The sequence below is a fragment of the Micropterus dolomieu genome, linkage group LG03, assembly GCF_021292245.1.
Source record: "Micropterus dolomieu isolate WLL.071019.BEF.003 ecotype Adirondacks linkage group LG03, ASM2129224v1, whole genome shotgun sequence".
Classification (NCBI taxonomy): Eukaryota; Metazoa; Chordata; class Actinopteri; order Centrarchiformes; family Centrarchidae; genus Micropterus; species Micropterus dolomieu.
This window is the reverse complement of record NC_060152.1, coordinates 29,580,531-29,594,799: the sequence shown is the minus strand read 5'-3', so window position 1 is coordinate 29,594,799 and position 14,269 is coordinate 29,580,531. Positions and strand designations below refer to the sequence as shown.

General features: G+C 38.8%; 2 protein-coding genes across 19 annotated transcripts in view; both read right to left on the bottom strand.

Moving 5' to 3' along the window:
• Positions 1-4,109, bottom strand: part of LOC123969008 (vacuolar protein sorting-associated protein 13B-like) — a 324,425-nt gene extending 320,316 nt beyond the window's left edge. For all 16 annotated transcript variants that reach the window (XR_006824601.1, XR_006824600.1, XR_006824602.1 and 13 more), the window contains exons 1-3: positions 4,003-4,109; positions 3,007-3,176; positions 368-511 (exon numbers count right to left, since the gene is read on the bottom strand). Coding sequence is in view for 9 of the 16 variants with exons in the window: in XM_046046088.1 (XP_045902044.1) it covers positions 368-511; positions 3,007-3,153 (291 nt within the window). In the remaining 7 variants the exon portion in view is untranslated. The remainder of the gene's footprint in view (positions 1-367; positions 512-3,006; positions 3,177-4,002) is intronic.
• Positions 4,110-7,925: 3,816 nt separating this feature from the next.
• Positions 7,926-14,269, bottom strand: part of osr2 (odd-skipped related transciption factor 2) — a 7,826-nt gene continuing 1,482 nt past the window's right edge. Inside the window, exons 1-4 of one of the 3 annotated variants that reach the window (XM_046046151.1) lie at positions 11,993-12,258; positions 9,220-9,909; positions 8,762-8,861; positions 7,926-8,436 (exon numbers count right to left, since the gene is read on the bottom strand). In XM_046046151.1, coding sequence (XP_045902107.1) covers positions 8,254-8,436; positions 8,762-8,861; positions 9,220-9,872 — 936 coding nt within the window. In that variant the 5' untranslated portion in view covers positions 9,873-9,909; positions 11,993-12,258 and the 3' untranslated portion in view covers positions 7,926-8,253. Of the gene's footprint in view, positions 8,437-8,761; positions 8,862-9,219; positions 9,910-11,992; positions 12,259-14,269 lie in introns of those variants that run through there. The other 2 variants (XM_046046153.1, XM_046046152.1) reach the window with 2 other exon arrangements.

Sequence of the window (14,269 nt, the reverse complement as noted above, 5' to 3'; positions counted from 1 at the left end):
CAAGACCACATAACTATTTACAAGATATAGCAGAAACTAAAATTGAAATGTTATGCTGTAGTTTCTCTTCATGTGATTTTACACCAAGTCAGGATTAGTGTGCCTTTCTCACAGCAGCTCCACCACTGGGTGAAGTTTGCAAGAGTCAAGCCCAACATGATTAAAAGACAAAAAACAGCATTTGTTTGTTCAAAACAAAGGCCATTACGAAATTCTTGGGAACACAGAGAGAAAAAGGAATGAGAAATTAACTTTGGCATGAGGAGGACTTTCACATAAATAACAAGAAGATGTGGCCAGCCCTGTTCTGGCCCTGTAGTGGAATCGAGGATAACATGTTCTGTTCTCATATCAGCAAAACACTAACCTGGGCTCCATCCTTCAGCTTGAGGATGCATTCCATGGTGTTGATGGTGATGACTACAGGCTCCGAACCCAGCTTGGTCCAGGGTACGTGTATACGCAGCTCATGGATATGACCACTCATGAATGTAAAGGGCAGCTTCAACTCCTATAAATATGCAAGACATATAAAGATGAAAACAACAGACATCTTTGAAACGATAGTTTGAATAATCTGTACAATAGCGTTACATCTGTGATGCAGACAATATTGGCTTCAAGAACATTTATTCATTTTTTAAACCGCTTTTAGAAACTAATATTTGAAGATGAGAGCACAGTAAAAACAAAAGCTACAGATTACATATTGGTGGTCAGATTTTCTCAGAGGAAGACAAATCACAATTCTGCATCTTGAACTACTCTGCGTGAGAACAAGTCCCATGAAACCAGACTGCCTACACAAGTTTCACATGACTCCTACATCAGTCTAAGCCAAACATATTTCTAAGGAAAAGCTGTCACGGACCTACAGTATGCCTGCTCAACAACTAGGCACCGAAATGAAAATTCTTTGCCGAAGCGAAACCAAATATAATCGCAAAATACCGAACAAGTGCATTCACATTTTTCCCAATTATTTTGCCAAATTTTTTTACCACTGCATAAATGAAATAGTCAAAATGTGCTTTTTACTTTTTTTACTGTTTCCAACAGGATTTGAAGAGACAATGGGGGATGGGACCGAGGCCCGTGAGGGTCTGGTAAAGTAAATTACATGTGTCCATTTACTTTTAATGTACACATGTAATATGTTTTATACTTTCTGTGAATATAATACAATTAATCTTATTTCCATCCTGTATAGACACCTTATTTTGAAAATCGGACGTTGTCACATGTGTATCCGCGTACTAAATTCATCAAGTCCGACCCAATTTGATAAATAATATTGTATGTGGTTCTCGTATCGTGTAACATGAAGACTTCATGGCCTCTCTTCAGGTCAGACTCTCACATTGCAACACTTGTCTTTGTAAAGAGACAAAATGACAGGATAAAGTCACTAACCTGCCTGTCAGCTCCCCACTGGGCCGTTTCAGTGGATTTACCGTAAAGGCACTCCAAAATTAGGTGCTGCTCGCTTAATCGCCTTCTCACAAATGAGTGACGGAAACACTCAAAGCGGGTCAGACCGTTTGCCTTTTCTAAGAAGTCAGCCACAGATGGAGTGGATGTGCTAGGAGACAATTCAGCAGAAAAGTGTCTGCAAACGGTGATGTTTGCGTCTTTCTCAAACACTTTAAAATGCTTCCACACTGCCAACATGTCAATATAAGTGTTCGGTAAATTTTGTTTGGTATTCTGACATATCAGGCCAAACGTGCTTTTTTGCTATTTTCGGCCGATTAATTTCGGTGGCCGAACATTCAGTGCATCCCTATCAATAACCCTCACAATGTTTCACTAAAAAATTATCTCTAATTGCACATTTAATTAATACAGGTATTGTCCAAATGTAATAAAGCAAAGGCAAACAGAGGATGATTGCCAAAGGTTTTGACATAGCATTACACATGAAATTCCTAACATAATTCCCACTGTCGGTTGGCTTAAAGCTGCTTCCAACAACAACTTTCATCACAACCTCTGTTCGGTTAGTTAGTGTTTTGGTCTGCTCTTCAGAAGCAGTCAGAACTCCCTCAAGAGAAAATAAAATTATTTTAAATCATGGCATGCAGATCTAATACAGACATTACAAGTGTAAAAAAAAGAACACTGTGTCAAAATAACATTGCAGAGAAAAATATCTGAGTAAATCTATCAATCTCCTCTAAAATGACAATAATGTTACTGTGGTTGCGCCTTGCTGAACAGCATTGCGGCACTTTTTCTGATTCTACTCAAGGCAATCGACCATGACTACTTACACTGCAGCAAAGGTGTAGACACGACTGAATGGGAAACTGATGTTTGGGGCACATGCTTACCTTCCTCTCATCCGCCAATCTTCTACCTTGTTTTATGTTCTAATGGAAACAACTTAACTTCTAACTTTATGGTAAAGTAATTTTCTCATTACATGCTGTTTCTTCTGTAGACAGACCAAAATGCTAAAAGTACTCATTTTAAAACGCTAAGAGATGCTCACCATTATTAATAGTTTAAGTGTATCTGGTCTGGTATGTGTATGTGCATGTGATAAGCAATGTTCATGAACAAAAGCAATAAACTGAAGGGCTGTACAAAAAGCACTAACAAAAAATAACACAAGTAAGGGCTACCATATTTAATCCTTCGCAGTAAAAATAAATAAAATGAATATAATAATGTAAAAACAAGTAATGTGTAAAATATTAAGTGCAGGAAAGGGACATTTAGTAAGAGAAAGCTGACACAACATTAATGAACATTAACATAGAAACACAGACAGTAATCTAATAACCTGTGTGGCTTGAGCACTATGGATCATTTAGTGTGTATGGACACGAAAACAGTTTAGTTAATATTTCTCCCACTAGCAGCACTGAGCACTGCCTCATAACCATTATTTAGAATTGCATGGCACTCCTGCAAACAGAATTATCACATTGTAAATTAAATGTGTCTGACATCCCAATAAGTCTTGTGAAGAACGCAGCGGATACATTCAACATACAATACCTGTTCCAGCACATCCAGCTTCAGGTCCAACTTGCTGAGCACCACATCTCCTCCCCAGAGAGACAACTGCAGGTCAGATGGCTTTAGATTCTTAATATACTTGTTCACATAGCTCATCAAGAGTGGTGTGACATAGGACTCCAACATCTTGTCCCTGTTCTGAACACACACTGAACAAAACAGAGTGATGTTATTCAAGGCTGTGTATATTTGTCCTTAAATCATGTGCATGCCAACTCACTAGCATGGCCTGTTGGGACATTTATTATGGAATTTTAATGGAATGGACCCATAATAAATAATATTAAGTACACCTGTGTCAAAATATCGGTTTGTTATAGACTCATATCTACATATAATATGAAATGGTTTTTTTTGGTAACCTTATTTAATGTCTGTCTTTCATTTGCGTATTTGTCTTTATTTGGGAAGCAGGATGTGACGTCCGCTCTTGAAAGGTGCTATTACGAATAAACGTACTTCACAGAAGGGCCATAAATATAAAGTGTGCATTTAAAAACTAACTTAAAGACATTTCATCACCCAAAAGAGACAGAAAGAGAATTCTATTCGCGTGGCTTGTAGGTCAAGTTTTAACTTAACGTTAATTTTTAGATAAATTTCAGCGGCTTAACTTTAATTCACAGGAGTGCCTGAATATGTCTGCTAGTTAATATGACTTCAAGTATGCATGCAAGTAAAAGAGAAACGCCAACAGTAACGTTAACGTTACTAGACGACTCCATTTCCAAATGCATGGCAATGCAACTAAACACAATGTTTTAAATGAAGCAGCGTCGTGCTACGTACTAAGACATTTAACTTAACGCTACTGCGAAGTAGTTAGCCAAAGATGCTAGCTATGCTCTCCTGTCATTCACACCACAGCAGCAGAGCTAAGAAGCTAAGCTAACTGTTGAGAATAAGTCGTCCTAACTTCGTTTCGGCTGGTTGAAACGTATGGACACAGGTAAAAATAGAAAAAACCCTCCTTACGTGACTCTCGCTTATATCCTGTAGCTATTTGTTGAATTCCACGTTTAATATAACATCTTCATCCCGTTTACTGACGTTAGCCACATCTCTCAACGGCTTCAGTGCAAACGTCATCAGTAAACAGCAACGCGGCTTCCGTATGTTTGGTGTTGCCTTTCTTTCCTGTAGGACATTTGCACTTCGGTTTCCAGTGCTGAGGTATATGTACCTACAACCAGAAATAAATAGCACACTACACTCAGTACTGTAATCGTCTATATGACTGGGTGAAATGTGATATTCGGAGGACCGACGTCGGAGATCAATAAAAATAAATCCACGAGAACACCAAGCAAATGGCTAATGCACATTGTCTCCCCTCCTAGTTCGGTTTCTGCAGCACCAAATAGCAGCACATCGCCTAACTGTTATTCCAATGTCATTTTTATCGGTAGCCTATTTCTATTTATATCTGCATGTAGTCACACGACCGACCCACCTATCTGGCCAAGTAATTATTTACGAGGAGCACGGGAAGGCATCATTGCACGTAACATTAGTGGTTTCTTTTCCACGCCCCAAGACCTTATATGGCTGTAGGCGCTCACCTTTGCTGCGAGAGCAGAGAATACGCTTTACAATGGGCAGCTCCTGATTAATATTATGTATGCGATTTTTTTTGAGTGATTGAAGCATTTTAAAACAATAGGCTATGTCCTACATTCCGTTTGCATATCATTTTAATTTCTTCAGATACTGAGACTGAGACCTATGGAAAAGTCAATGAAAGTAAATAGTGAAGGCTGTAAAAGAGGGATCTCTGCTTTTCCCTCACACAGGTGACTTGTCATCATTTCTAAACATCTTATTGTCGGGCTGATCTAATCTTAAATAAGAGATGAAGTGCACTACAATAACTCATCCAACTAAAGATAGGCTAGTGATATTTACAGATGTACTGTTATTTTAAAAATAAATAACCTAGATAAATATATGCTAGCCTACTGTAAATAAAATACTCTGATAAATATCATGGACAATGAATGCTGAAGTAAAGATCAATAGAAACTGAATTGTGTCCTTCAAATGCATTTTTTTTTGTTTCAGGACCATGGGTGGCCTTGGAATCATTAAAAAAGTGGCTTATTAGATAGATATAATAACCAAATTACCAAAAATACCAAATTTAAACTCAGTAATTTCTGAAACCACTGGCTTCTTTGGCTGCATCAAATCTGCCTCTGTTAACATGGATTTTTAAGGGTTTTAGGGATATTTTAGATTGTGCCATTAAAGGCAATGTGGATGAAATAAAAAAGTGGGTGTTTCTCACAGGCTGTTGAGGGTCATATGGAGATCACATGAAGTCAGAGCAGTGGAGCTCAGTGGCCTGCAGTCAGTGCAGCCTCTCCCCTGTCAGTTAGATAAAGCTTCCTGAGTACACAGTCCACATAGGTCACCGATGAAGTTCACCATGTGACAGTCCACTCTTTGCCAAATGTGTGCTTGAGTGCATCAATAAGCGCGCCTACTCACCGTTCCTGTCATTATTCTCAAGTCAATTCAGGCCTAGATGTGCTCTAATGTAGCCTAATGAAAAAAGTACCCTACTTGATATGATGTTATCTTAGTTTTGGCCTGCTGGCAAGACAGAGTTTAATTTAATTAATTGATGAGCCCACAGACATAAACAATAAAGCTGCATAGTTTGTCATTACATCCAGTATGGTATTCTGGTGTTGTAGAAACTAAAGACTAACAGACTGAAAGCATTTTACTGCTTCATAACCAGTGATAAATTAAAACACGAGGAGGTAGGTTGTTCTATTATTAGGCTATTTAAATAATGTGATCCTTGTGGACAGATAGGCTCCAATTTGTGGGGGTTTCCCTCCATGACAGTATTTTATATGTTAGCCTATACATTTGATCAATAGCCGGTTTCCCATCTGTCAAGGTCTCAATAAAAAATGAAAAATCTCATTCAGAATCATTAAAAAAAAACTTGTTTAAAAATGCACCACATTTTTTCACTTGTGAAGATTCGAACATTTTCGAATTGTTATTTTCTTTTTGAATTATGCTATATATTTTTTATTACACATACATGTAGCCAACACCAGTTACAGCTGCATACTCAGCCTATTTGTCGCCTTCAGCATTACACCATAAGGTCATGTTTAGCCTTCAGAATTGTTTCGTTTATTTAACTTGATTTGAATTTGTTTAACAATAATCGAATTAGTTCATCACAATACAATTTTTAGGAGTAACATTCTCTGAGAATTAATTGCAAATAATTGCAAACAAAATAAAGAAAATTCCCATTCGTTATTGTTATTACTATTTTTATTGCGTGTACACAATCAATCTTTTCACCATTTGCATCGTTTGTTGGTTATTTTTGGTGATTAATTTTTTGCATGATTATTAAGGAGATCAATCGTTTTTTGTAAATGTGAGCTTGCTGGAGACGTTGCCCGTTGTTGCCTTTTCATTTAGAAAATAATTAAGAAAAGCCTGCAGTGCTTAATAAACTGGGCTTTGGTTAATGGCCTTTCAGCAACAATGAGCGCCGTTTTAAATCTTCAGTTGTTATTGTAACCACTTGTTCCAGACCCTATTTTCGAGACCATTAAATATAAATGCTGTTTTTTAAGCAATTAATTGCACTCTCAGGTGAAAATCGGTGTTTCCAACCAGTCTTCAGCAGCCAATAATGGCTGGTGAAATCATTAAACAACAGGCCTAAAGGCCAAGTAACACACAAAGACAGTAAGATGCGGAGGGGGTCAGATGGAGAGAATATTGCTTTTTCACCAAATAATAAAAAACATTTAGGGCCTATATTATATTTCAGCTCATTCTGTCACAGGCCATAGCTCTGATGGTTAATATTCAGTTTGATCCGATCTGTGGCCAATCAAAGGTTATTTGGATGAAATCCAAATTTTGGAATATATGTATTTATTTATTTATTATTTATTTACACATCTGTCTAAACCTGGGTGTTTATGCACGACGTTCAACGCTCTCTGTTTGCCCGTGAACATGTTTTTCATAATATAGCCTACTGTATAATCACAACATTGTGCAAATGAATCATTTAAATAATGATCAAACAATAGCTCAAATGGGCCTACATTTTAATTTGCAGAACCCAGTTGTAGGCTACATGGCCTCAGTTGAATGGCACTGATGCTGCTCAATAAAAACTGGTAACAGGTTAATGTCGTTCTGAGATATAGCAGCATTGGGGTCTTAAAAAAACAGTTTTACCTTATTTTATTTATTTTGAATGTAGAGTGAGTGATGAATTGATAAAACATGATAATTTCCCAGAAAAGAATATACTGACCACGTCCCAGCTCGTTGGATTACATTGCTGTCTTCGCACTGGTGAATCCCTCAGTCGCTTTGCAGATCAATTATGGTATCAGAGGTGATGTAGATAAAGACATGTGATATGGCGGTTAATGCGACTAATATAATACCAATAAGCTTCTGTAGGTTCTAGATATTGAAGATAATGGAGCTCATTAATTCTGAGACTTAATAGCTAGGTGGTAGACAAGTCTGCATAAACAATCATTAGGCTATATGAAAGCATAGCCTAGGTATTTGTTAAATGACATTCTGATTTTTATTTTTATTTTTACACATAATCAATTGTTACTCAAAAAGACATATGATTCTATGACATTCCTGACCGCAAGACTTGTCCTGAAAGACATTTCATGCTCTCTTGCTGCTAACTGATATCTGCTGATCTACTATAAAAAGCCCAACAAGCCACGCTAAGCTCTCACTGCCTGCAGGCTGTAAACATAAAGACTATTAATTTGATGGCCATGGTAAATAGTTTCATCTAAATATTGCTTTTGGGCTTTAACATTGTGTCTGGTGTTTCAAAGAATGGGCATCAAGAAATAAAGACAGAGCAATTGCAAATGTATAATGGAAATATTTATTTCTAAAATACAATTTAACATACTTTAAACTTATAACTGTTTTTTGACAACTTTATCATTTCAAGGTCAGAAAAAGAAAATTAAAAAAAACAACATTATGTACATGGTCTTGATATTTACAGGTGGTGTGAAAGCTGGGCATGGCCATGGCTCCGCTGCCGTCACACTTGAGGCGCAACCAAATCCCACTCTAAAATGTGCTGCAGTAAACGTGTCCTGATTTGGAGATTGTCTTTGAAAAAAAAAAAGCTGACTTGTCTTCCTCCGTTTTGTCCATTGTTATTTTGTTAGTCTGTCCAGGCTAGTAGTCCTGATGTGGGCTGTGCGTCAAACTGTGCCGTCGCAAGTCACAGTTGCGCCGAAACACCTTTCCGCAGCGGCCACAGCTGTAGGGCTTGATGTCTGTATGGGTGAGAAGGTGAGTTTTCAGGTTACTTCTTTGATTAAAGGTTCTTCCGCATGTGGGGCATTTGTGGGGAGACTCCTGTTTAGATTTAAAGCAAGCAAAGGATTATTCCCTTTAATTGTATAGAACGTCTATAAATTATATCTTTCACTCATCTAAATAAATCCACTATTGTGCCAGTTATAATTCACGCTGATTAACACAATAATTTTTGTATAACCTTCATGTGTATCACTCACATTTTTGTTTTAATTTGGTAATTTGCCAAAGGCGTTTTGTGAGACGTAGTACTAATATCCCCATACATGCAGTGGACCGTGCATAATAGGTGAATTATGATCATAGCGTATCACATATTTCAGTAAGGATAAAATCATGGCGACTGTTCACATTTTCAGCTTACCTGCATATGTAAGGTTTTATGGACGGCTAGAGTTCGAGACTGACAGAATCCCTTCCCACATTCTTGACATTTGAATGGTTTTTCCTTGGAGTGGATGTATCTGTAAAACAGAAATAGCACTTAATCAAATGTCTGCTCATGCATGGATTTGCTTGTAGCTATTACAAACCCCAGAGTCATAGGGCGAAAAATCTCCACTGTGCAAGTTATGAGTGTCTAACTTTATGCCTAAAAGTGCTTTAGCGCCCTCATGGAGAAAACTCTGGGAACTTGCCTGCCTGTATGTTATAGCAAAATTTAGAATATATTTTTTAATTTCAAGTGCTGAAGAGGTCATTGAGAGAAATACATTTATTTCTGATTTAAATTACGGGCAAACTCAGGAATAGTGGGATTTTCAAACCTCCCTCCCAATCTGGTGCGTAATTAATACAGTATCTGTTAAAAATCTGTCTTACCTGTGGTCTCTGAGATGGTCTTGTCTTCTGAAGGCCTTGTGGCAAATATCACAGGTATAGGGCCGTTCGTCTGTGTGGGTTCTCTCGTGGATGAGGAGGTTGTAGGACTTGGTGAAATGCCTGCCGCAGAACTTGCAAATAAATTCCTTTTTAGTCTTGGACGGGAGCCTGCCCCGGGTGGGTTTTCTGTCCGGGGACAGCTTGCTCAGCTCGGAGATGGTTCCCCCTAGTCCCGATGCCAACTTCGCCAGATCCGCAGCTTTCGGGGGGTCCTCCTGCGTGGCAGCGAGAGCCAGGTTGGCGAAGTCAAATCTCGGCCTGTCCTTGTGCAGCGAGGGGACGCCGTGCGCAACGCCGGCTTGTTTTGGGTGGAAGAGCTGCGCTGCGGCTGTGAACGGTAACGCTGGGAAGGGAATCCTGGGGTCCACCAAACCCTGGGCGGCTGCCATCTCTGTGATCGTCGACCTCAGTCCTTGGATGTGCGGGTAACCAAGAGTCCAGTGGTTCATGTGCATGGTTTGCACAGCGCTGAGGCCGTACAGTCCCTGTAGCTGGTCAGCGGGGAAAGTGTTGACGGCCTGCAGGAAGGAGTAGTTTGTTAGCTGGAGGGCCGGGTGCAGTGGGATCGGAGCGTGCAGGGCTTTGCTCCCCATCTCGGCTCAGACCTCTGCAGAAGACACGGTGATAACCCTGGAAAAAATAAGAAAATGCAAAGTGATGAGTGCTGTGTTTAAATGCCACGTTATGTGGTAACAGAGGCAATCAAAGTATGACATTCAGTTAGTGATCATGACACAGTCAACAAGACCATACACTACTATTTTAGACAAGAGATTTTTATACACAATTTGTATTCTAATTTAACATGATAGCATTTATCTCATGAAAATTATGCCTGGCCACAGAGAGGATTATATCCCCCCAGGAATCAATAGTGAATCATTTGATCTCAGATTGGGACGCAAATGAATCACTTTAATTTGAACAAGTTGCACAAAGCCATAGATTTGATTGGGAAAAAAAGAGAAAACATCTTGTTAAGATGCAGTTGTATTGCCCTATTATAATGACGAGCAAATGTCTGTTTGTCATAAGCAAAAACCAAAGACATAATATAAACACGCATTTTACGCATTAGCAAAAGCAAAGTTTGTGCCTTAAAAACGGAGATGCTCTTCAAAGCAATTTTATAGAAAAAAAACAAATCAGTCATCGGAACTGTAATTAAATTGTGTGGATGTAAAACGACTCATATGGCATCGATTAACACTGTAAATTACATATCCAGATCGCTCTGAATGAAGCACTAAATCTCATACTAGGTAATTAGAGAAGACACATTGTTGTTTTTGACGGTTGTAGTTGGTGTTTCACAATGCAAAACAAGTGCTCTGTATGTCGATTTGTAGAAGTTCTAAATTTTGCAAGCTGAGATCAAGTGCATGAGTCAGAGCAAAACACACAAACGCTGGCATTTACCCAGAATAAAGTTACTTTAATCTTTGCTGGAAATGCATGTGCTTTTTATTTGTGTGGCTGCGGATTGTAGACAGTTAATTTTATAAGTCTAATATGTTGCTTTTAGGTCTCTTTTATTTCCTGCTGATTTGTTGTTTACGGCGGGGTTCCCTTGGGCAAGAAAGCATGGTAGCAAATAACATATGGGCATTTTAACCTACTTTTCCACAAAACAATGTTTGCGTTAAATAAGAGCAGGAGCTACCTATCTCCACAATGTAGCACAAATTAGGTGATCTGACAGGGCAATAAATTACAGGACCGGGTTTCATGTTTGTGGGGATGACAAGTTATGTTTTCCCACACAGAAAAGCCTACCGTGTTAGTTCAAGACTCCGGATGGTGAAAGCGGGACTGGCACGGAGCCAGCGGTGCAACAGCGAGCTGACCTTTAGATTTGGTCGAGAATGAAAATGAGAAGAAAAACTCGGTTTTCTGTTGTTGGATAATAGGATATTATGCTTAGAGACGTTTTTTTTTTTTTACAGATCAGAAAACAAATCATATTCTTAAAGAATATGTCACAAGCCCACTGACCCTAAAACTTTCTGGAGATTTAGTCATCATTCACACTTTGAGAGGGCTTGTAGAGTAATAGTCCTGCACATATTGTAGCCGGAAGACTGGTCGCTTGTTTCGGGTTAGGTCGTTACATTTGTTTCACAGATCTTCTCTCTTTCTGCTTTGCTTTCCCTTTCACAGACTGGATAGGGGTAGATTTAATTTTGCACAGGTGCAACATTAGTCACCGCACAGGCACTTGTTATTCTTTGCCCATGTGTACAACTTTGTTCAACCTGTTCTTTTCTCAATAACCTTTGGACTTCATTTACACCTTGACAGCAGACTATTTGCTTTGTCGTGTTCTTTGAATCCCTGTCAGTTTCTTTTTTTGGCAGAAGGTTTTACATTTCTATACGTCGTGACAAGTCTTTACAGTCTCAAAGGCCACTGCTTATTTCAGCAATGTTATGCGCTGTGGACAAAAATGTCAAATGTCAAAACGTGGGTGAACTATGACCTCAAGCTGGCGATCATCGCAAAGCAACGGCCACCTCTAAAAACACCATTTGATCTAGCTTTTGTTCATGAAACGTTTACCTAGTTACTAACAGTTTGGTCTCTTTGGCTTATAGCTCAAACAGGGAAAGTTAAAACTTTTCTTTTGACAAAAAGGTTCAGTTGAAGTGCGTTGAGTGAGGATGGTTCCCATCCTGCAGAAGACTGACATACACCCTGCCAAACAGAATCTTACCCCAATAAATAGCTGCCAAAGGTCCTGCGGTATGTCAGTAATCCACAGTAACTATAGAGGCGACGAGCTCCAATAAAGCGCCGCTAAAAGTTTTCCAAGTTCCAAGTCCATGAAACTTTCATGAAGCCATGCAGTCAAGTTTGACGTCTCGGACCTTTGCAGAGATGTGACAAGTTGTGAAAAGTTGTGGAAAGAGGCGAAGAAGTTTGGAGTAGAGACAGCAGCAGCGTGGGAGTCCCGTCCGGAGCTGGGGCTGGAAGTGTGCGTAATGCGCACCGGTCCTTCACTTTTCAGGGCTCCGGGGCTCCGGAGCACTCAGCCCGCCCTCCGACACGCCTCCACCCCCCTCCTCTATCATTAACTCCAATGTTCCTCCTCTGTTTATTTGTGTTTGGATAGCAACTAGGGCTCCAGACCATAGTAGAGAAGCGTGTTCAGCTCAACCTGCCTCCTCTGACACCTCTCATATACCATATAGCCAAGGCTGATACCTTCTTTTGGAGACAGGATTGGAAGCACAGGAGGAAACCCTGATCGTTTTTTCCTCCAACTCCACGCTTTTGAAAACGTGCTTTTGGATACTTGAGCAGCTTACAAGACTTTTTTGTTGAAACCATAGACCCCATTTGCGAAAATGGAGGGCACATGCAAGAGCCACCACATTAAATCGTTTTATTTCTTTGTGGTAAGAGTGAAATAATTCTGAGGTTTGTGACAGAAAAAAAAACAACATCCTGAGATCATCAGCATGGTGAACAAATACAAAGTAAACAGTTAATGCCACTTGTATTCTTCAGACAATCAGCTGTTCTTTTTTTTTTTTTTTTCCTTTGGTGTAGTTCAATGTTATATGCTATATTTGTATATTAATTTGTATGACAACACTTAAATAAAATGGACACAGGTTGCCTGGACACTTTACCTGTATTATTTACAATTAAATAGGCTTATTACCACACAAGTCAGCAACATGTTCTCCAAAAAATGAACTGACATTTTATTTTATCTGATAAATTATGTACAATAAAACAGCCTGTAATATGTCAAGGAACTACATGCATGTGTTGAGGTCAGCCTTAATCAGGAAAACTGATTTTCTGATTTTAGTTCAAAGCAATTCCAAAATGAAGTCCCATTCTTATTATTTCCCAGTCTTTATTTAATTGAGTCTCTGAGTACAGAGACGCAAAAGACTGCTCTTTAGTTAAATTGCGTTTGTTTCTGGCCACAGATTTAGATGCAAAATAATTAAAACTCCCGAAAGCCAGAATCAAAAGTTAAAGTGCGCCTCTTTGTGCTACATAGTGACTTTGCACCCATGAGCAGGCAGAACTTCACGCTGTTCTAAACGGAAATGTTTGATTTGTTGAATTAATCATTAAAGTTTTCGACACTAAGTTAATTGAACATGAATCTAAATAAATTTTTTTTGGTATTTAAAGAATTAAACAGCTGCTGATATTTCTTTTAGTGAAATGACAAAATACACGGATAGCACTCACTGTGACCCATTTTGTGTTCCATTATTTGATCTCGTTTTTTTCTCTAATTATCTTGTACTTTTACTATGCATGACAAAATTACTACAGGAAGACTAGATTTTTTGACATGAATATGCAATTTATTATGTTAGTGCAGGAGGACTGACAAGGGTTTGCAGTTGCTGCAGTTCTTTGCTGTACAGAGTTGGTGTGCAGAATGCAAGTCTGCAGCGCCGCCTATTGAGACTTTAACAAAACAACAAACTGTTTCCTCTTCTACTTGAGTGTTTGCGGCTCTGACAGACCCACTATCTGTTAGAGCAACGTTATGTTTTCTGTGGACAGTGCTGAAAACTAAAACGTTCATAAAAAAGGCTGCATTACTGTGGAAAATTCACGCTTTCATAATAACAAATGTATTTATATAAAACACAAGGCATTCAGCCAAAGACGACAAACAATAACAAATTTAATATGTTTCACTACTGCAACGGATCATTGGAGCTTCTGACCTATTGATGCAAGTCTTTAAACCAAAGTTAATTATCAAATGAGTGCTCAGGGCCAGACAAATCTTTGTTCATCATGTGAGAGATAACAACCAAAGTACATGTCTGATACGTTTAGTCTATCCAAGGGCTCACACGTCGCCTAATTTTCGTTTTCTTAGAGCTGCAGAACATTTTTCTGCACACAACATGCTTGTGGTTTTCGTTCGGTTTCATATCACCCATGCCTCTATCTTCACTGTCAAAACACTGAGCAATTACAGACAGATTAGAAGACACATAAACCC